General features: G+C 42.3%; 1 protein-coding gene across 16 annotated transcripts in view; it reads left to right on the top strand.

Moving 5' to 3' along the window:
• Positions 1-19,901, top strand: part of LOC103234817 (uncharacterized) — a 47,679-nt gene extending 27,778 nt beyond the window's left edge. For 12 of the 16 annotated variants that reach the window (XM_037991768.2, XM_037991770.2, XM_037991769.2 and 9 more), the window contains 4 exons: positions 6,931-7,013; positions 11,945-12,071; positions 12,239-12,331; positions 17,561-19,901. In XM_037991768.2, coding sequence (XP_037847696.2) covers positions 6,931-7,013; positions 11,945-12,071; positions 12,239-12,331; positions 17,561-18,774 — 1,517 coding nt within the window. In that variant the 3' untranslated portion in view covers positions 18,775-19,901. Of the gene's footprint in view, positions 1-3,875; positions 4,065-4,533; positions 4,619-6,930; positions 7,014-9,971; positions 10,144-11,944; positions 12,072-12,238; positions 12,332-17,560 lie in introns of those variants that run through there. The other 4 variants (XM_037991772.2, XM_037991777.2, XM_037991776.2 and 1 more) reach the window with 4 other exon arrangements.
• Positions 19,902-22,346: the final 2,445 nt, after the last annotated feature.

Below are 22,346 nucleotides of genomic sequence, written 5' to 3'. Positions count from 1 at the left end.
AGTATCTCATGTAGATTTAATGCAACCACCAAGGCAGTGATGATACAGAAACAACTATTCCATCACCACAAAGATCTCTCTTGAGGTACCCCTTTATAGTCAACCCAACTTGTGTCCTCACCATCCTCTGGCAACTACTCATCTGATGTCCATCTCTACATTTTGTCATTTTGGGAATGTCATACAGATGGAATCATGTATTATGTACATTTTCAGATTGTCTTTTTACTCAGTATAACATTCTTTAGCTCAACTTGTCCAGCCAGTGGCACGCATGCAGCCCAGGATGGCTTTGAATGTGGCCCAACACAAATTTGTAAACTTTCTTAAAACATCATGAGTTTTGTTTTTTTTTTTTTTAACCTCATCACCTATCGTTAGTGTTAGTGTATTTTATGTGTGGCCCAAGAAAATTCTGCCAATGTGGCCCAAGGAAGCCAAAAGATTAGACACCCCTGCTTTAGATCAATGCAAATTGCTGTATCTACCAGAAGTCTGTACTGCTTTTCTTTTCTTTTTTTTTTTTTTAAGCATTACATCTAACTCAGCTGTACTGTTTGTTATTCTTGAGTGGCATTCCATGGTATGCACATACCACAGCTTGATTTAACCATTCACCTGTATAGAAAGGCTAATTTTGGCTGCTTCCAGTTTGGGACTCTTACAAAAAACAGCTGTGAACAATTATGCACAGGTTTTTGTGCAGGTATAAATTCTCCTCATTCTGGCATAAATGCCCAGAAATGCAATTGCTGGGTCATATGTAAATGTATGTTTTTAAGGAACATCCGATGCTCCTTCTTGGAGGGCTGTGCCACTCTTTATAGGCACTAACAAAGTATGAGAGAGCTAGATTTTCTGCATCTTCAGCTGCATTTAATGTTGTAACTATTACATACAATTCAACTGTTCAAATTTTGTGTAGCGATGCTCATAATTTGTATTTGTGCTCTTAATTTTTTATTTCTGTAATGGCTAATGCTGTGAACATCGGTTTCTGTGTTCACATACCATTCATAAATCTTCTTAAGTGAATCGTGTCTTTGTGCTTTTTGCTCCTTTTTTTATTAGACTATTTTATGGTTGAGTTGTGAGAGTTGTTTATATATTGTAGATATAAGTTTTTTATGTCAGATATGAGGTATGCAAATACTGACAAAGCTCTAGATACTACAGTTTTCCTACATTGTCTTCTTAAAATTTTGTAATTTTACATTGATATTTCACATTTAAATCTATGATCCAATTGGACTTAATTTTTAAATAAAGTCTCAGATTCTTTTTCTTTTTTGCATATGAATGTTCAGTTTTCCCAGCAGTCTTTGACGAAAACACTGTCCCATTTCTATTTATTTGCTTTAGCATTTTGCACAAATAATTTTGTTATAGTTGGTTAGGGTCATTTCTGGGTTATCTATTGTGTTCCACTGATCTGTGTGTCTGTACTCAGAGAATATTACTCTGCCTTGGTTGATGTGGATATATAATAACTGTTGACATGATTAGAGTGATTCCTTCCACTTTATTCTTTTGCGAAGTCATTTTAGGTGATCTAGTGCCTTTGCCTTTTGATATGAATTTTTTATCAGTTAAAAAAACTTGCTGGCCAGGTGCGGTGTCTCACACCTGTAGTCCCAGCACTCTGGGAGGCCAAGGCGGGCGAATCATCTGAGGTCGGGAGTTCTAGACTAGCCTCTACTAAAAATACAAAATTAGCCAGGCGTGGTGGCGCATGCCTGTAATCCCAGCTACTCCGGAGGCTGAGGCAGGAGAATCGCTGGAACCTGGGAGGTGGAGGTTGTAGTGAGTCAAGATGGTGCCATTGCACTCCAGCCTGGGCAACAAGAGTGAAACTCCGTCTCAAAAAACAAAACAAAACAAAGAAACAAAAAACACCTTGCTGTGATTTTGAACCCTCCTGGGTTCAAGCGATTCTCGTGCCTCAGCCTCCCTAATAGCTAGGATTACAGGCACCTGCCACCATGCCTGGCTAAGTTTTTTGTATTTTTAGTAGAGACGGGGTTTCACCATGTTGGCCAGGCTGGTCTCAAACTCCTGACCTCAGGTGATCCACCCGGCTCAGCCTCCCAAAGTGCTGGGATTACAGGAGTGAGCCACCAGGCCCAACAGGAAACTCTTAATAATAAATCATGCTCCCTCACCTACAGAATCTTCTCCAGTTTTATGGCATTGAACCATAGATATTGGGTGTCAGATTGATACCAGTGCCAAGCTCTTCAACAGTTATACTTGCTTTAAGATACTTAGCAATTCACTAACTTCTCTGAAATTTAGTGTTTCTATATCTAAAGTAGAAACATTACTACCATGAGAATGTTAAAGGTGGGAAGATAGCTTTTCCATGAGGACACAGCTTCTCCATTGATGGCTGGAATTTTGTTTTTCCTGCCAAACCAGTGGTACCACAGCATCTGGACTAGGGGTGTAACTGAGAACCACCATTTTTTCTAAGAGATGGCTTATTTATTTCTTTCTCTTTTCTCATTTCCTTAGTTTCCCACTTCCTACGTAGCCCTTTAAAAAAATGCAAATATAGACTTTTACCTCCCCTTCACTAGACACTTCCTACAGGGCAAGTTCATCTAACTATGTGCTCCAAGCCAGAACTCTCCTCCGGAATTAACAGTCGATTTATAAACTAAAGCATGCTGGCCTCTGAACTCTCACCCACCAGGAGATTGCCTGAAGAGACAACAGTTGAAAGCATGCCTGCTACTCTCTCCCTTCTGGTTACAAATTGTTTCTGCCCGTGAAAAAGTCAACTCAACTGCCTGATAGATAAGGCACTAAGTCAGCACACAGACCCCTGCCCTCTTCCTCCCCCACCTTTTAAAAGTGCCTGCCTTCTGCTCTAAAAGCCAAGCAGTACACTTAAAGACAACACCTGTGCTTCCTACCCTACACTAGCTCTGGATTAAATAACTTTCTTTATACCAGATCTCCCTCTTGTTAACTGGACTTTGCAAACAGGAAGCCACTAATCTACTTTTCAGTTACAGGGGCTGATGCTTTCCTGGCTTCTCATTGTCCCTCCCAACCCATTTTCCCTGGCTCATTCTTTAAACCAGTGGTCCCCAACCATTTTAGCACCATGGACCGGTTTTGTGGAAGACAAGTTTTCCACCAGGAATGGTTTCGGGATGAAACTGTTCCACCTCAGGCATTAGATTTTCATAAGGAGCGCCTAACCTACATTCTTCCCACGCACAGTTCACAATAGGTTTCACGCTTCTATGAGAATGTAATGCTGGGCTGATCTCACAGGAGGTGGAGCTCAGGCCATAATGCTCCCTCACCTGCCGCTCACTTCCTGCTGTGCCGCCCGGTTCCTAACAGGCAGTGGAACGGTACAGGTCTGTAGCCCTGGAGTTGGATATCCTTGCTTTAAACCCTGAGCCTCCTTTCAGCCATCTGACTGCTCAACAGTCACTCCCACTAGCTCCTTGAATATTGTATCTCCTCTCTTGTTCCCTGTCCAAGAACACTCCTGTCAATCATGGGAGACATTTAGACTTCACAAATTCTTGTTTATTCAGTATTTTCGCTCGAGAACTCTGGGAAGGACAACTGTCAGGGTAACAGTCTACATTCCCCACCAGGCGCCTGGGGCTATGAAACTCATTCCCCCTGGGTGTTGCGGGAAGTGTAATCGAGGAGCACCATGTAGTCAAAACACTTGCCCCTAAAGGGTGAGATGATGGACATTTTCCTTTTGCATCCGAGGCCCTGAAATCTAGACACCTGGCGGGATTCCCGGTACTTTAGCTCAGGTAGGCATTTCCGGGGACTTCTGGGAATTGTAGTCCATTTTATGGGACGTGCAGTCCACTGGCTGATGGAACACCGGGCATTTTGGGAAGTGGAGTCCAGACACTCTGGCGCAGAGGACACTTCCGGTCTCCGAGCCTGAGATTCCTGCTTTAATGACCCGCGTCTTGCAGAACATTTTGAACGAGCCCCTTTTGCCTGAGGCTCGCAACCACCCGATGATCGATGATCGTCTCAGGGGAAAAGAAGCCTTGGCGAAGAGCAGAGGTTTAGAGGTGCGCGGGCGGGGTGTTTATTGTTCCCGTCAGTGGAGCCTTCTGGCGTCGGGGGCTGTGCCGGCGTCCCCGGGGGTGGGATTGGGGGGCCCTGTGTGCCCTGCTCTGAGGGTTTCCAGGACTTTGACCTCGCTCAGTCCGCCTCCCTACGTATGCGGCCTCTTTCTCGCAGTGTGATGTGGAATGTTACTTAATGTCTCTGTACTTCCCATTGCTGTTCTTTAAAATAGTGCTTATAGGATCATCCTAACATTGTTTTGCGAATTGAAAGAGATAATACAAATGAAAGCCTTAAAGTTGTCCCCGTCACTTGGTTACTGGTGGTCTCTTGTTTCCTGATATTTTAAAACGTTTGATTATCATTTCAAAGCTATAGAAAAATTGCAAAACAATATGAGAAATTCTCATATACTCTTTACCCAAATTTGCCAAATGTTTACATTTTTTCTGTTTGCTTTGATACCACCAGGAAAATACCTGTAACCAGAGACTGCTGATTGGTAGTTTTCTGCAGCAAGGAAGCCCACATACCATGGTAATTGTGGGGTGTCTTGGTAAGAGGCATTTAGGAAGGGCTGATTATAGGGTTTCACATAACATGGTAGATAATATTGGATATTATATTAAATAATACTGTTACCAATTACATATCAGATAGATGTGTTAAAAGAATACTAGTATTTGTAGTGTACTTACTAGATAGTGTTGGATAGCATATTGCCTAGCATCGTGTTATCTAATCTGCAGTTCCATATATGAATTTGTTAAATTTTTCACTTAAAGTTCTTATGACTGTCCTCTGCCCCACCCTTCACCTATTCAAAGTCCAGTTTATGCGTTGTCTTTAGCTGTCACATTTCCATAGTTGTTCATTTGGAGTTTGATATTGAAGGGGGCGTGCCTCTCCACACCTGTGGGTATTTATCACAACGTGGAGACGAGAGACTGAGAAAAGAAATCAGACACAGAGACAAAGTATAGAGGAAGAAAAGTGGGTCCAAGGGACTGGCGCTCAGCAAGTGAGGACCTGCACCGGCTCTAGTTTCTGAGTTTCCTCAGTATTTATTGATCACAATCTCTATGATTTTGGCGAGGGGCATGTGGCAGGGTAATGGTGGGGAGGGGGTCAGCAGGAAAACGTGAGCAAAGGACTCTGTGTCATAAGTAAGTTTAAGGAAAGGTGCTGTGCCTGATTTATGTGTGACTTTACACAATCATCTCAGTGCAGTAAAGAGCAGTATTGCTGCCAGCATGTCTCACCTCCAGTCATAAGATGGTTTTCTCCTATCTCAGTAAATAGAATGTATGATCGGGTTTTACACCAAGACATTCCATTCCCAGGGACGAGCAGGAGACAGATGCCTCCTCTTATCTCAACTGCAAAGAGGCCTTCCTCTTTCACCAATCCTCCTCAGCACAGACTCTTTATGGGCGTCGGGCTGGGGGACAGTCAGGTCTTTCCCTTCCCATGAGGCCATATCTCAGGCTGTCTCAGTGGGGAGAAACCTTGGACAATGCCCAGGCTTTCTTGCACAGAGGTCCCTGTGGCCTTCCGCAGTGTATTGTGTCCCCGGTTACTCCAGACTGGAGAATGGCAATGACTTTTACCGAGCATACTGCCTGCAAACACATTTTTACCAAAGCACACCCTGCAGAACTCTAAATCCATTAAACCTTGAGTCAATACAGCTCATGTTTCTGCGAGCACAGGGTTGGGGTTAGGGTTGTAGATTAACAGCATCTCAAGGCAGAAGAATTTTTCTTAGTACAGATGAAAATGGAGTTTCTTATGTCCTCCTTTTTCTACGTAGACACAGTAACAGCCTGATCTCTCTTTCTTTCCCCCACAGATATATTTCACATTTAGGTTCAGATTATACATTGTTGGTGGGGATTCCACAGGAGTGCTGAGATGCCCTTTTCTTTTCTTTTTTTTTCTTTTTTTTATCTTTTTCTTTTTTTTTGAGACAGAGTTTCGCTCTTGTCACCCCGGCTGGAGTACAATGGTGAATTAAGATGCCCTCTTCATTGTAACATAACAAGGTCCAAGTGATGTTCGTTTGTCCCTTCATTGGTGATCTTAGCTTTGTCACTGGCCAAGAAGATGTCTTTCAGATTTGTCCACTCTTATGTTACTTTTTTTTAAATTATGAAGCTTCTTATGGGAAAACACATTATTAGTGGGCATTTTCTTGTAAAGAAGAGCTTCCATTTCTCCTCTATTGGTTCCTTGATGTGTTCAACTATAAATATTCTATCAATATGGACTCAGAATCCAGTCTTATTGATTCTAATAATATGTGCATTAACAGTTATTTAACTCTAGGTTTATTTTAGTTGTAGCATTCACCCATTTCAGGTGTACAAGTCAGTGATCTTTAGGAACTTTGATGTGGAGTAATCATCATCATAATTCAGCCGAGATCACTTTCATCCCCCAGTTGAACTCATGCCCATTTACTTTAAACCTCATTCTCACCTCAACTTTAGAACAACTACTAACCTACTTTCTATATATATTTGTCTATTCCAGACATTTCATGTAAATGGAATTGTAGGGTCTGTGGGGTTTTGTGACTTGCTTCTTTCACTTACTGTAATGTTTTCAAGGTTCACGGGTGTTGCTGCATGGCTCATTGTTTCATTCCTTTACATTTCCGAATAAGATTCCATTGTGTGAATATGCCACAATTTTTCTATCCATTTACCCATAGGAGAGCTTCTTGGTTGTGTGCAATTTAGGGTTAGTAAGAATAATGCTGCTGTGAGCATTCATGTGCTAATTGAAAATATGAATCCTTGTCGGTGGGTGACATCCCTGACCACCCTTTCATGTCTCTTTTTCTGTCTTCATGGCACTTTCCAGGCACAATTCTGCTTTCCCTTGAACTGCATCATTCAGGACTCTGCAAATTCCCTAAAGTAGGAGGAAAAATGACCACGTCCAAGGTGAGTAGGGCTTTCCTCTCTTACTGTTAAAATTCCATCTTACTACTCAGATTGTTCTGTGTTTTTCTCTGTCCTGGGAAGACTCAAGGAGAACAACAGGACTTTGAGGATCTCTTGTCGCCTGGCTAATTTTTGTATTATTAGTAGAGATGGGGTTTTATCATGTTGGTCAGGCTGGTCTCGAACTTCTGACCTCAAGTGATCTGCCCCCCTCGGCCTCTGAAAGTGCTGGGATTACAGGCATAAGCCACCACACCCAGCCAGAAAGCCTTCATTTAAAATGTCTAGTAATACTGGGCTGGGTGCGGTGGCTCACGCCTATAATCCCAGCACTTTGGGAGGCTGAGGCAGGCAGATCACCTGAGGTCGGGAGTTCGAGACCAGTCTGACCAACTTGAAGAAACCCCGAGTCTACTAAAAATACAAAATTAGCTGGGCGTGGTGGTGCATGCCTATAATCCCAGCTACTCGGTAGGCTGAAGCAGGAGAATCACTTCAAACCAGGAGGCAGAGGTTGTGGTGAGCTGAGATTGGGCCATTGCACTCCAGCCTGGGCAACAAGGGTGAAACTCCATCTCAAAAAAAAAAAAAAAGTCTAGTAATACTGAAGATTGGCCAGTCACTTGTGTACTGTCACTCATTTACTTCTCAGAGCAGCAGAATGAGGAGGTTCCTGTTCTCTTCTCCTAAACTCAAGAAATATGAGAAACCTGCAAAAAATCACAGAGGCAATCAAGGATCAGGAATCTTAGCCATTCTGCTCAAATGAAAGAGAGAGACGAGAACAAAGAAAAATTCTCCATTGAGGGTGTGGTGCCCGTTGTGTGAGTGTCTGGAGTGCTCCCTTGAGTGATGACATCCACAGGTGGCGCTGCTTCTCTTTGTCCTGCGTTGGTGTGACCTCTTCTTTTCCTGGCATCTGAGTAGGTGTATTCATCGTTCCAAGTACCCAAGGACAGTGATTACCACAGGTGTTCTTAAAAATCTCTAAACTCCTTCTTATGGCACAAGATGCCTCACACATTGTTTTTTTGTTTTGTTTTGTTTTGTTTTTGAGACAGAGTCTCACTCTGTTGCCCAGGCTGGAGTTTAGTGGCGTGATCTCAGCTCACTGCAAGCTCTGCCTCCCGGGTTCGCGGCATTCTTCTGCCTCAGCCTCCCGAGTAGCTGGGATGACAGGCGCCTACCACCACGCCCAGCTAAATTTTTTTTGTATTTTTAGTAGAGACAGGGTTTCACCGTGTTAGCCAAGATGGTCTTGATCTCCTGACCTCGTGATCCACCCGCCTCGGCCTCCCAAAGTGTTGGGATTACAGGCGTGAGCCACTGCGCCCAGCCCGCCTCACGCATTGTTACCAGAAAAAAATGACAACCTGGGGCAAAGATATTTACCCCTTGGATAGTTAAGGAAGAATAAATCCAGAATAAGAATCTTCTAAAAGGATAAAGAAAATAGTTCAAACAGATTGGAACAAAGAACACTAAAAGGCAATTGTAAAAGAAGAAATAGAGATGGCAAAAGTGATGGTATTCGTTTATAATAATAAGTGAGAATAATACAATGAATTGTTCTTCCTAATCAGGTTACCAAAACCATGGGAATATTTATAAACTACCCTTGGCCATGATAAGGAGAATTAGAGTACTCGTATTCTGTTGAATGATTGGAGAGGTAGGGAAAAAAGTGAGACGAAAGTATGCAATTATATGATGATAATATTAAATGTGGTTATTTTTCACATTTTAATTTGCACATGAAATTATTTTAAATGAGACAGGAGAGTTAGATGTTCTTACATCTTACTACTTATTATATTATCTTTGCAGGATTGATAATGGAAAATATGTAAAAATATTTATTCTTTAGTGTAGCTAAAAATAGATAATCTGTTCCCTGGAATACTGTGGAACCCTGAAATAGATAATGGTAATAAACAGTAATAAGTAATACTAGCTAATGTTCATTAAACACTTAGTCTGTGCCATAGACTTTTCAAAATACTGTATATTTCCTAATTCTTGAAACTCTGTCGTATAAGAACTATTATTTGCAGAGGGAGCAAGGCTTGTAGGCAAACATGTCTGAGGTCACATGGTTAGAAAAGGGCAGACTCTTAGGACATGTACTGAAGCATGCTGGCTTTTGATCAGGACACTAAATGCTGCAATAAGCATATGCGGTTTGTGCCTTGCAAGTGCAGAAGACACACTACATAGCTGTCTCACACCGAGTACCATGGAGCAGGTTCACTGTGCACTGTTTACCAACTCGTGTGAGTCCTGTGGGACAGAACACACTCACATGTAACAGATTACATGAAGCAGATTTATGACTACAGATTGGCAATAAGGGAGCCCAGAAGCCTGGGGTCCACTGTGAGCCGGCCATGCAGGGCTCAAGAAAGCTACCTTGAGCAGATGGAATCTTGACTGTATGTGCCCCACTTGCACCAGAGCTGAGGCACCCCAGAAGGTAACCTGCCCTTGTTTATATACTTCAGGGTGCCATGACTCATGGAGAAAAACTTGAAGGACATCCTGCTTCCAGGTGAGAGAGGAACAAAGCCCAGATTGTCAAAAGCAGTTAATTCCTCCCCATAATACTGCATTCCTAGAATAATCTACAGTTATTCTTGAGAACTGCAAGCAAGAAAGGGGAGAGAACTGAGTCTGCCCATTTCTAACCATGTGACCTCGGACATGTTTGCCTACAACTGTCCTGCAGTCCATCCCCTGACCTAGATATCCCCCTTAGCCAACTGGTCCATTTCATGTGCCCATCGACCTCCCTAGGCCTGGAGGTGTTGGTTGATCTTGTTAGATCAGTGTAATACCTTGACTGACACAATCTCTGCCAACTTCATGGAATTATAGCTGGAATACATTCCGTGGACCCCAGAGGAGCACGACCACAAGCAGCACGGCCAGACCTTCCTGAAGTAGCAATCCTGCCTGGGTCCCAGTTATCAAAATAAGAAGCTGCTGAAGATACCAAAGAAGAATCATTTAGATGGCCCCAGTGTCTGAAGCCAGTGGGCCTGCTTCTGGGTTGCCTCTCATTGAGTTTTTACAGTAGTTATGTATCCAGAGAAGACCGGAGGTGTTGGCAGTCGCAGACCCACTCCTCCCAGTAAGCACAGAGCACTTGTGTTTTTTGAACCTTCCTGAGGGAGTGAAGGGATGTTGCTGGGCTCCCGAGGCAGTGGCCGTGTAAGAAGCAGTATCTATTGACCATTGTCTGTGACAGGTGTCTCACCAGTTTTCATGGGAATTGACTTGTAGGTATAGAACATAAATCTGGAAGCTAGCTACAACTCCAGGCAGGTCCCCAGTCAGCCTGGGGCACAGCTTTAGCCTTCTTGCCCAGTGGTACATCTCGCTCCCAGGGTGAGATCTAGGGGCACCCCCGGCATGCCCAGTGTTTAGGATCTAACAGTCTGCCAGCTTTCCAGGCATGACATAGCCACCCTGTATCTGGGTCACCCTCCAAACCATCCACAGAGAAAGCCATAAGGCTCAGGTGCACACAACACCCATTCCCTTGTTTGGCTGTTCTGTGACCCATTTGTGGGAATGGGGACATTATCTTTTGCCAGCCAGAACTCATTTTTGGCACAGTTGCATAAGGTCAGTTCCCCGCGTATGACATTCATGCGGCCCTTACAGAGAGGAATGCCACTCATCCAGTTCTGGTTTTCATTATATGGAACATTTCTCATCCAGGTAGTCAAAGGAACATGGTGTGAGCAAGCACAGTCCACTGTAGCTTTGTTGAGGTTGTGTGATTCTGTTGCCTTACACCAGTTACCACTGGGCCCTCCAGCTCTCTCTCATGTGGCAGGTGCCAGGTCCTGACTTGACAAGCCAGGGTTATGGAGCTGTTGGTGTGCACTGTGGCATGAGGGATGCTGGTGTGGTTTACCATGGTCAGGATGAGAGGGTCACTGTGGTTGGTGATAGAATAAATCCAGGGTAGCAGATGGAACACTTAGCCAGGTAACATAAGGTGACTGCAGCTTGAGATAACTTAAGGAATGTGCTGTGCTTCCAGGCCTCTGCTGCCACACCCTTGGGGAAACAGCAGATTAATAGCTGTTGGATAGGGGGCGGGCTGATGTGGTGTAGCGACCCAGTCTGTCTGTCCCTGTCCTGAGGCTACTACCACTGTAGACATCCATTTCCCTGGTTTTTTGGCCAAGACTTTCCTGCCTGAGTTGTTCAGTCAGGAAGGAGGTCATGTCCTGTACAAAAAGATATGCCTGATAGTGCCAGCCACCCAAATGGAAGGATCAGGTGTCCCCAGTACCATCAGAAGGACCCTGATACCCCCTACAGTGTTCTGTGGTCTCATTCTTCACCACTGTGGGATCCTGTAGAAGTCAGGGGATGTTCAGGGAAGCATCACCTCCAGATTAGAGTCAGGAGGACCTTTGTCGGTTACTGTGGTGATCTGAACCACAAACTACCAACAGGATGTGCACTATAAAGGGGAAAAGGAAAAATAATTATTGGGAATACTGAGATTGGGGTTTCACAGCCACAGCCTCATCAACCGGCTGCCAGGTTGGGCAGATACTGACTGAATTGCTCACTGTTGCTGGGACTATTAGCAAGGTTCATTGAAACCTATATACCTATAGCCCAGGATGCAGCATTTAGACTCCTAGGGGGGCTACATACCGGTAAACTCAATGAGTTCACTAAATAAGACCACAGCACTTCTCCATCGTTGGACTTGTGATGATGCTTGGGACAATCAAGGTGTGTCATTGTCAGGACACAGACTAGAATGAATGGGAATTCTATAAGTTGACCTACATCTCTGAAGATCCAGAAAAGCTTTCCACTTTTTCCGTTGACCTCCTCAATGTTGCTTCTCTCCCAGTAACCATTGGTTGTGAGATTGAGGTTGCATATGTTTGATGCTGTAGGAGGCAGTGACCTTCAAGGATGTGGCGGTGGTCTTCACTGAGGAGGAGCTGGGGCTGCTGGACCTTGCCCAGAGGAAGCTGTATCGAGATGTGATGCTGGAGAACTTCAGGAACCTGCTGTCAGTGGGTGAGGACAGGCATCTTCTATAAGGGAATGTCAGGTCCCGGGAGTGGTTTTGTATCCTAGGGTGTTCAAGTTTAAGTGTGCAGTGGGAACCTAAATTTCCAGTAAGTGTTACCCTGATATTATCTAGAATATGTTGGGATTAAGCATGTGACTTTGCCTGTTTACAGGGCATCAACCATTCCACCGAGATACTTTCCACTTTCTAAAGGAGGAAAAGTTTTGGATGATGGATATAGCAACCCAAAGAGAAGGGAATTCAGGTAAGAAGCAAGCAACTGTGTGTCCTTGTTTGTGACTTCCATCTGTTTTACTTCTGTGCATGTTCAACTGCATTACCTTGTCCTAAATGGCCAAACATCTTTCCTGGATTATTATAACCTCCTTCCAGCTGGTGGCCCTGCTCCGTGCCTTCCCACCCTGACATCTGTTCTCCTCATGGCGGCTAAAGTGATCCTTAGGACAGGGATGTCAGATTGTCATTCCTCAGCTTAAGAGCCATTCTGGCTTCTTATTTTTATGAAAGCCTCTTTAAGTGGCTTCTAGAAACCCCTGTGGTCTACTCTTCATTCTTCACTGCCTCTTAACTACATCTCCCATGCTCTCCCTCTTTCTCTATCTTTTCTGGCCACCTTGTCATCCCTCTTGTTTCTCCATCCTGCCAAGTACACTGTATCACCTGTTGCTGGTACCCAATGACCACGAACTTAGATGATTAAATAAGAAGCATTTATTATTTCTCTTTTCTTTAGGCCCGAAGTGTAACACATCTCACTGGACAAAAATCAAGCTGTCTTAGGGCTTTGTTCCTTTCTGGATGTTCACGGAGAGAAGCCTTCGTTTGTTTTACCAGTCCCTAGACACTGTCCACGCTCCTTGGCTCTAGTTTCCATTCCTCCATCTTTGAAGGCAGCTACATTGCATCCTTGACCATTCTTCCAGAGTCACGCTCCCTCTGCCACTCTTCTTATGCCTATGTCTTCCACCTTTCAGGTCCCTTGTGATTGTATTCATCACTCCTGCATGATCCAAGTTGACTTTCCTACTTTCTGCTTAGCTGATTAGTGACCTCAATGACATCTGCAGCCTTAATCTGCCTTGCTGTGTAATGTGTCAGATTCATAGGTCCTGAAGGTTGGATGTAGACATCTTTCAGGAACAATTATGTTCCCTACTATAGAAGCTTCTGCCACAGAGCCCTCACTTGCTTTTCTCTCTGACTGGAATCCTCTGTCCCCACAAAACTTACTGACCCCCTCCCTTAGTTTATGCAGGTCTCTGCTGAGTTTTACTATCATGGGAGAGGTCATCTTCAAGAACCCTATTGAAAATACCATCCTATCTTTACTTGGCCTGCAAGTATTGTGTGTCATATGCTTTTGTTTACTGGTAGATCACCTAATCCCTTTCAAATATAATCTCCACAAGGTGTTTATCTGTTTGTTTATGACTGCATTTTCAGTACCTAGAATAGTTCCAGTACATGGAGGGATCTATAAATATTTGGTATCTTGATGAATGAATTAATGGATGGGGGGACTTTACTGTCTATAGGAATCATGGAGCTAGCTAATAAGTAATACATGAACCAGAGTGAATGAAATATATTAGTCCCTTGGAAGCCATAGGGATTTGATTTCAGGACCCCACATGGATACCGAAAGCCAGAGATGTTCAAGTTCCTGATATATGTGGAGTATTTGCCTATAACCTATGTACATCCTCCCATATACTTTAAATCATGTCTAGACCAGTTATAATACCAAATGCAGTGCCTACCTGTCACTTCATTCAGAAGGATTCAACATAGGACTCAGTTTGTGAGAAATTCCAGTTTTGCTCTTTGGAACTGAAATTTTTTTCCCTAAATAATTTTTAAGCACTGTTGGTTGAATCCATGGGTGCCAAATCCATGGATATGGAGGGCTGATTATATATTGCAGAACCTTTTTTTTTTTTTTCCCCTGTGGATGACTGCTTATCCATTTTCAACTTTCTTAGGTTTCCTTGACATGATTGGTTTTATGTGTGTGCAGTTGACCCATGTCCTGTGGAAACTTCTAAGCATAGCACTTTTTTTCATGACCACGCTGAGTAATATGCCTTCCCTGGGACCTACCCTGGAGCTTTCCATAGGGAGCACATTTATATCTGGGAAGAAAGTCTTTTTGAATGAGGATTTCCAGCTACATTTCCTTTGAAAGCTTTACCCATTTGCAGCCCATTTGCCTTTTCCAAAGTCAGTCTGCACTTCACTGCCCCCAGGTTCCTCCTTCCTTCCCTTAAAGGGGGAAGAATGAGGATGAGAAGACGCAAGTTATGTAGCTGAATGTTGACTCTGTTTCTGGTCATCTTTCTTCAAAAATGTGTATATTTCCTCATCTTTACATTATGCAAATTTAATTGTCAAAAAGTTAAAAGGACACAGATTTTACAGGCTTTTTGTTTATTTTTATAGATTTAGTGCTATATTTTGAACTGGTAAGCGGTATGACCTGGAAGGAATTGGGGAATTACTTTCTCAAAATAGAAACATCCTGAGAGACCTTCCCTTCTCCTTAAAGACCTCTTATTTATAAGTCACAGTGTATTAAATATATCCCTGTACTGATGAGAGGATTGTTCCCTTGACCATCTTTGCGGGCGGAAACTGCAGGGTTTGTTTCACTCAGCCCTCCGCTGTCCACTCCTTGCGGGAGAGAGCATGCAAGCGAGCAAGTGCTGGAACTGGAGCAAATGAATGCTGGAATTGGCTGGTCGCTCCTCTCTGGTGGGAGCAGGCTCTGTGCATGCCCCACAGCAATGTCCAAGCATGTTACAACCCGTGCTGTTTCAGCTCTGCCATCTGGGGATGGCCAAGTGCCAGCCAGCTCAGTGGAGCTTCAGAGTAGCTGCCCCTGCCCTCTTGGCAGCTGGGTTCTTGTCCAGCATCCAGGAAGAACCGGGTCACATGAACTGTGTGAAAGGTAATGAATAAAGAAGACTTTATTGAGCAGTAGGTGGCTCTCAGCAGAAAAGGAGACTGGAAAGGGGATGGGAAGGTGATTCGTTTCTGAAGCCAGGCCATTTGTGGCTAGACCGCTCTCCAAAGCCACACCTTCTGAAGTTAGCCAGATCTATCTATAGTTTCCAACACTCAGTTGCTTCTCTGCTTACTGCTCAGCAACTTGTATCCTTGCCACTCAGCTGCTTGTGTTGCTCTGCCAGCTGAAATCTTTTATGGGCACAGGATAGTGGCAGGCAGGCCAAAAAAGCAACATTTGGGCAGAAAAATGGGGTCATCTGTTTCCACTTAGGGCCGAGGTTCTAGGCTTAAGGGTGGAGTTTGGCCAGGAGCCCAGCCCTTCTCTGTCACCACTGTACACCGATAGGTATCCACTTACCTGTTAATATTTTCCAGGATTCAACCTTTGGAACTTAACTCTCCATCAGAAAAATTTACCTGATTCAGGACTTGGTAATACCCTGACAAAGGTTTGAGCATTTTGTGAGCATGAACCATAGTAAGAAACACCTCTTTCGGTATAACCTGGACATTTTTCATGCAGGTAGATGTATGTGAGTGACTAGCTGACATTTCATTAACGATACCTTTCCTGCTTGTCTCCACGCTGTGATAATTTTCATTCTGGTTCCTTTCTATAAATGTCTACTGCAGGTTTTAACTTTATTTCAGCTCACTGATATGTAGTCTTGAATATAAAAACAGTTATAAAGGCCTGTTTATCTACATTATAGGCTTTCTTTTCATTCCAAGTGATTCTTCACATCATTGATTGTCTGATCAAGAGCATCCTCCTTTGTGGACCCCTGGAAGGACAGCCTTTCAGATTCCCCTCAGAACTGCAGTTGTCTGTTTCAGATAACCAAGTTACTGTCCATATAAAAACAGAAAAGTGAGATTAAGTATTTTATATGTGTCATGCAAAATTCTTGCATAGGAATACTTTCGATTTGTAGATATAAAGACTCTAAGGTGTTTGATGTTTAGTATCGTGAAGGGTTAAACTAAAAATTTTAATGGGACATTTTACAGAGAACTGCTCTCACTTCACTCCAAGTGCAAATTCAGGAGTTTTTCAAAACTACTTTCACTTTCAATAATTTCCTAGAAAGACTCTCAGAACTCACTGGATGCATTTATTCTCACAGTTACTGACATTTACAGGGAAAAGATGCATATTATAGTTAGCCAGTGGGGAAAACCAAATAAGACAGAGTCCAGTGAAGCACCAAATGTGGATTTCCTATTGTATTCTCACAGTAGAGTGGGGCATGTTACATACCCAAAATTAGCATGTGACTTAGACACAGGGAACTACCAATCAGGGAAAGTCAACTGAGTGCTGGGATCAGAGTAATTATTGGGGCTCCATTACACAGCCATAATTGGTTGGTTGATTCCTTTGTGGTTATTTAGTCTTTTGGTCCACTGGTTCCCTGTGACCTAAAGCCCCACATTAAATCACATTGTTATTTTTTCTGATATGGGGAATTCCACCTGCCATTTTCCATCCCCCAAAGCTGTGGCCAGTCACAACCCTAAATTATATTATTTCACTATCAAGAGTTACCCAAGATTTGCCCCCAAGCAAACAGAGACACTTTCCTCAGGCATGCCCCTTCAAGATCCTACAGATTATCTCTCAGATACTGAGGACAAAGTCCCAACCTCTTTTTAGTTAGGTTAACTTCTTTTCTTATTTTTAAAAATGTTTTTTAAGCCACCTTGTACAGAAAGGAAGGTTAACTTCTTTATAAGGAAATACAATATACAGGTAAATATACAAAGTATTTATTATGTTACTGCTTTCCCTTAGAGTTCCTTTTGATTCATATTTCATTATGTACATAATAGTTTAGTAATTTATCATGTAAGATTTCAGACTGAGTTGGAAATTTTAATAGTAACAGGTTAAATGTATGTGTTATATTAATTTTTTATTTCTATCAAGGATTTTATATTTGAGATGTGGTATGGTTCTTTCTTTCTCCTTTTCCTTTTCCTTTTCCTTTTCTTTTCCTTTCCTTTCCTTCTTGTTTTGAGACAGAGTCTCACTCTGTCGCCCAGGCTGGAGTGTAGTGGCACAATCTCGGCTCACTGCAACCTGTGCCTCCTGGGTTCAAGCAATTCTCTTGCCTCAGTCTCCCAAGTATCTGGGATTATAGGTGTGTTCCACTACACCTGGCTGATTTTTATATTTTTAGTAGAGACAGGGTTTCACTATTGGTCAGGCTGGTCCTGAACTCCTGACCTCAAGTGATTCGCAGGCCTCAGCCTCCCAAAGTGCTGGGATTATGGGTGTGAGCCACCGTGCCCGGCAACATGGTATGGTTTTAGATTGCTCTCATGCAAACCAGAAACCAGGGTGCACTTGGAAAACAAAAACTGAATGTTCATTGAAGTTTCATACCATGTCCTAAGTGTGAACTCTTAAAAACACTGAACAGGGCATAGCTTGTCCTGATCTCTTAATTTTGTATTCTGATAGGAGGCAAGATCCAACCTGAGATGAAGACTGTTCCAGAAGCAGGAACACATGAAGGGTTGTCCTGCCAGCAGATCTGGGAAGAAATTGCAAGTGATTTAACCAGGCCTCAAGACTCTACCATAAATAGCTCTCAGTTCTTTGAACAGGGTGATGCCCACTCCCAGGTTGAGGAAGGACTATCTATAATGCATACAGGACAGAAACCTTCCAATTGTGGGAAGTGTAAACAATCCTTCAGTGATGTTTCCATCTTTGATCTTCCTCAGCAAATACACTCAGCAGAGAAGTCTCATTCCCGTGATGAGTGTGGAAAAAGCTTCTGTTACATCTCAGCACTTCATATTCATCAGAGAGTCCACCTGGGAGAGAAACTCTTTAAGTGTGACGTGTGTGGTAAGGAATTCAGTCAGAGTTTACATCTGCAAACTCATCAGAGAGTCCACACTGGAGAGAAACCTTTCAAATGTGAACAATGTGGGAGAGGCTTCAGATGTAGATCAGCACTTACAGTTCATTGCAAATTACACATGGGAGAGAAACATTATAATTGTGAGGCATGTGGGAGGGCTTTCATTCATGATTTCCAGCTTCAGAAACATCAGAGAATTCACACAGGGGAGAAGCCATTCAAATGTGAGATATGTAGTATGAGCTTCCGTCTTAGGTCAAGTCTTAATAGGCATTGTGTGGTCCACACAGGAAAGAAACCAAACAACACTGGGGAATATGGAAAAGGCTTCATCGGTAGGCTGGATTTGTGTAAGCATCAGACGATCCACACAGGAGAGAAACCATATAATTGTAAAGAATGTGGGAAGAGCTTCAGACGGTCCTCATATCTTTTGATCCATCAGCGAGTCCACACTGGAGAAAAGCCATACAAATGTGACAAGTGTGGGAAGAGCTACATTACTAAGTCAGGTCTTGACTTGCACCATAGAGCCCACACAGGAGAGAGACCTTATAACTGTGATGACTGTGGGAAGAGCTTTAGACAGGCCTCAAGTATTTTGAATCATAAGAGACTCCACTGCCGGAAAAAACCATTCAAATGTGAGGACTGTGGAAAGAAGCTTGTACACCGGTCATACCGTAAAGACCAACCAAGAGACCACAGTGGAGAAAATCCATCCAAATGTGAGGACTGTGGGAAGCGCTACAAGAGGCGCTTGAATCTTGATATAATTTTATCATTATTTTTAAATGACACGTAAGTGTTGCACATATTTAAGGGGGAAATTTGATATTTAAATATACATATATGATATATAATGATCAAATCAGTGTAATTAGCATATTTATCACCTCAAACAATGATCTCTTCTTTGTGTTGGGAAAATTAAAAATTCATTGTTCTAGCAATTTGAAAATACATCGTTGTTGATGATAGTCACCTTTAGTGCTGCAGAATAGTAGAACTTCTTCCTCCTATCTACCTGTACTTTTGTATCCTTTAGCCAACCTTTGGCCATCCCACCTATCCCCCACCCTTCCCTGCCTCTAGAGCCATTGTTCTCACTACTTCTATGAAATCAGCTTTTTTTTAGCTTCCACATGTGAGTAAGGACAGTTGGTATTTGTCTTTCTTTGCTTGGGTTATATTGTTTAAAATAATGTCCTCCAAAGCTCATCCATGTTGCCACAAGTGACACAATTTTCTTTGTTATATCTAAAGAGTATTTCATTGTGTGTGTGTGTGTGTGTGTGTGTGTGTATATATATATGTATGCCACCTTTTCTTCATCTATTGATGGACACTTAGGTGGGTTCCGTATCTTGGCTATTGTGAGTAGTGCTGCAGTGAACATGGGAGTGCAGATATCTCCTCGGCATACTGATTTCCTTTCCTTTGGATATACCCAGTAGTGTGATTGCTACATCACCGGAAATATTAGGCCTCAGAGGCTTCACATAGGAGAGAAACCATGGAAGTGTGGCAGAATGGTATGTGCTTCATTCAGACTTTAACTCTTCAACTTCATCAGTGTCCACACTGGAAAGAAACCTTAGTAGTGTGATGTGTGTGATAAAGCCTCTACTCAGTCTCACTACAGTCTCATGTGAGAGTTCACAAAGGAGAGAAACATTAAAAATAAGAGGCATGTGGTAAGTGTGAGTTCATATCTTGTCATTTATCACAGAATCAATGCTGCTGATAGTTTTCATCTGGTCTTATGGGAAGTAAAATATTTGTTTAAAGTTAGTGTTTCAGCCATAGCTCAGCATACCCTAGTGGTCATGGGACTGTCATAGCAGAGAATGCTTGTAAGTCGTGCTGCAGGGTTTCAAACAGAAGTTTGACAATTAGTTATTATTCAGGAGACAGGCCTTAGTATAAGAGTTTATTCACACACTTTCAAAACACTAATGAATATGTCGAAATTGATGACCCCTAGAATGTCAGCCACATGTCTTTGTATTTTTGCTGCATCCTTACATCGCTTGAGTCTGGAAGATTGAGGTTGTAGTGACCTATGATAGTGCTACTGCACTCCAGCCAGGGCAACAGAGTGAGACCCTGTCTCAAAAAAAAAAAAAAAAAAAAAAAAAAAATTTAAATAAATACCTTTGCGTATTTCTGAATAAGCATATCTGTTTTTCTGGAATTTTTTATTGAGTGTACATACATAATGTGTTACAATTATATTCTTATTTTCTTCAGCAATGAATATTTGCTGGAATTTTTCTATTTTATAATTGTATGCATTAGTTTTAGATTTCTCAGTGAACATCAGAAACCCCACCTCTACAAGAAATACAATAATTAGCCAGTTGTGGTGGTGTATGTCTGTAGTCCCAGCTGGAGACTACTGGAGAGGCTGAGGTGGGAGGATCACTTGAACCCAGGAGGCAGTCATATAGATAAATGGAATAGAATTGAGAATCCATAAAGAAACCCATACATCTAAGGCCCCTTGATTTTCAAGAAGGATCCAAGATTACTTTATGGAGACAGAATAGTCTTCAACCAATACTGCTGGGACACGTATACACAGACACACAACATAATGAAGTTAGATTGCATCTCACACTACACTTAAAAGTTAACTCAAAATTCATCAATGACCTAATGTAATAGCTAAACTATAAACGTAGAAGAAAACATAGAAGTAAATCTTCCTTTTTATTTGGAATGGATTCTTCAATGAAACAACATGAGCAAAAGCAAATAAAAATACAAAAATGGGACCTAAGTTTTAAAAAATGCTATGCATACATGAACATTGTCAAGAACATGAAAAGACCATGCAGCATGAGTTCTATCCAAATTATATAAAGAATTCTTACAACTCAATAACAGAAACCACCCAGTTAAAAAAATGGGCAAAAGGCTGGGCGCAGTATCTCATGCCTATAATCCCAGCACTTTGGGAGGCTGAGGTGGGCAGTTTACTTGAGGCCAGGAGTTCAAGACCAGCCTGGCCAACATGGTAAAACCCCGTCTTTACTAAAAATACAACTAGCTGGATGTGGTGGCCTCCTGGGCTCAAACCATCCTTCCACCTCAGCCTCTTGAGTAGCTGATACTACAGGCACGTGCCATTGCCTCTGGTTAATTTTTGTATTTTTTTTGTAGAGATGAAGTTCCTCCATGTTGCCCAGGCTGGTCTCAAACTCCTGCACTCAAGTGATCTGCCCACCTCAACCTCCCAAAGTGCTGGGATTACAGTCATGAGCCACTGCACCCAGCCTAAAAAAATTTCTAATTTTTATGGGTACACATATAGAGTATGTGATACAGGCATACAATGCATAATAATCACATCAGGGTAAATGGGGTATCTGTTACAAGCATTTATCATTTTTGTGTGTTAGAAACAATCCATACTCATTTAGTTATTTTAAATGTACAATAAATTATTGTTGACTGTAGTAACTCTGTTGTGCTATCAAATACTAGATCTTATTCATTCTATCCAAGTATACTTTTGTACCCACTAACCATCCCCACTTTCCTCACCACTAACCTTACCTTCCCCCCTCTCTGGTAACTAACATTCTGCTCTCTGTCTCCATGCATTTAATTGTTTTAGTTTTTAGCTCCTACAAATAAGTGAGAACATGTGAAGTTTGCCTTTCTGTGCCTGGCTTATTTCACTGAACATAATGTCCTCCAGTTCCATCCATATTGTTGCAAATAACAAAATCTCATCATTTTTGTGGCTGAATTGTGGCTCCATTGTGTATATGTCCATTTCCTGTATCCATTCATCTGTTGAAGGACAGTTAGGTTGCTTCCAAATTTTGGTTATTGTGAATAGTGCTGTAATAAACATTGCAGGGGAGGGTGCAGATATCATTTTGATATGCTGATTTCCTTCCTTTTGCGTACATACCCAGTGGGATTGCTGGACTGTATGGTGGTTTCAGTTTTAATTTTTTGAGGAACCTCCATACTGTTCTCCGCAGTGGTTGTACTAATTTACATTCCCACCAACAATGTGCAAGAATTCCCTCCCTCACTCCTTTCACATCCTCACCAACATTTGATATTGTCTGTCTTTTGAATAAAAGCCATTTTAACTGGGGTGAGATGATATCTCACGGTAGTTTTGATTTGCATTTATCTGATGATCTATGATGTAGAGCACCTTTTCATATACCCATTTGCCATTTGTATGCCCTCTTTCGAGAAATGTCTATTCAGATCTTTTGCTCATTTTTAAATTGAATTATTAAATTTTTTCCTATTGGGTTGTTTGAGCTCCTTACATTCTGGTTATTAATCCCTTGTCAGATGTATAGTTTGCAAATATTTTCTCCTATTGTGTGGGTTGTCTCTTCA

This window comes from Chlorocebus sabaeus, chromosome 6 (genome assembly GCF_047675955.1).
Source record: "Chlorocebus sabaeus isolate Y175 chromosome 6, mChlSab1.0.hap1, whole genome shotgun sequence".
Classification (NCBI taxonomy): Eukaryota; Metazoa; Chordata; class Mammalia; order Primates; family Cercopithecidae; genus Chlorocebus; species Chlorocebus sabaeus.
This window is presented reverse-complemented; position numbering and strand designations above follow the sequence as displayed.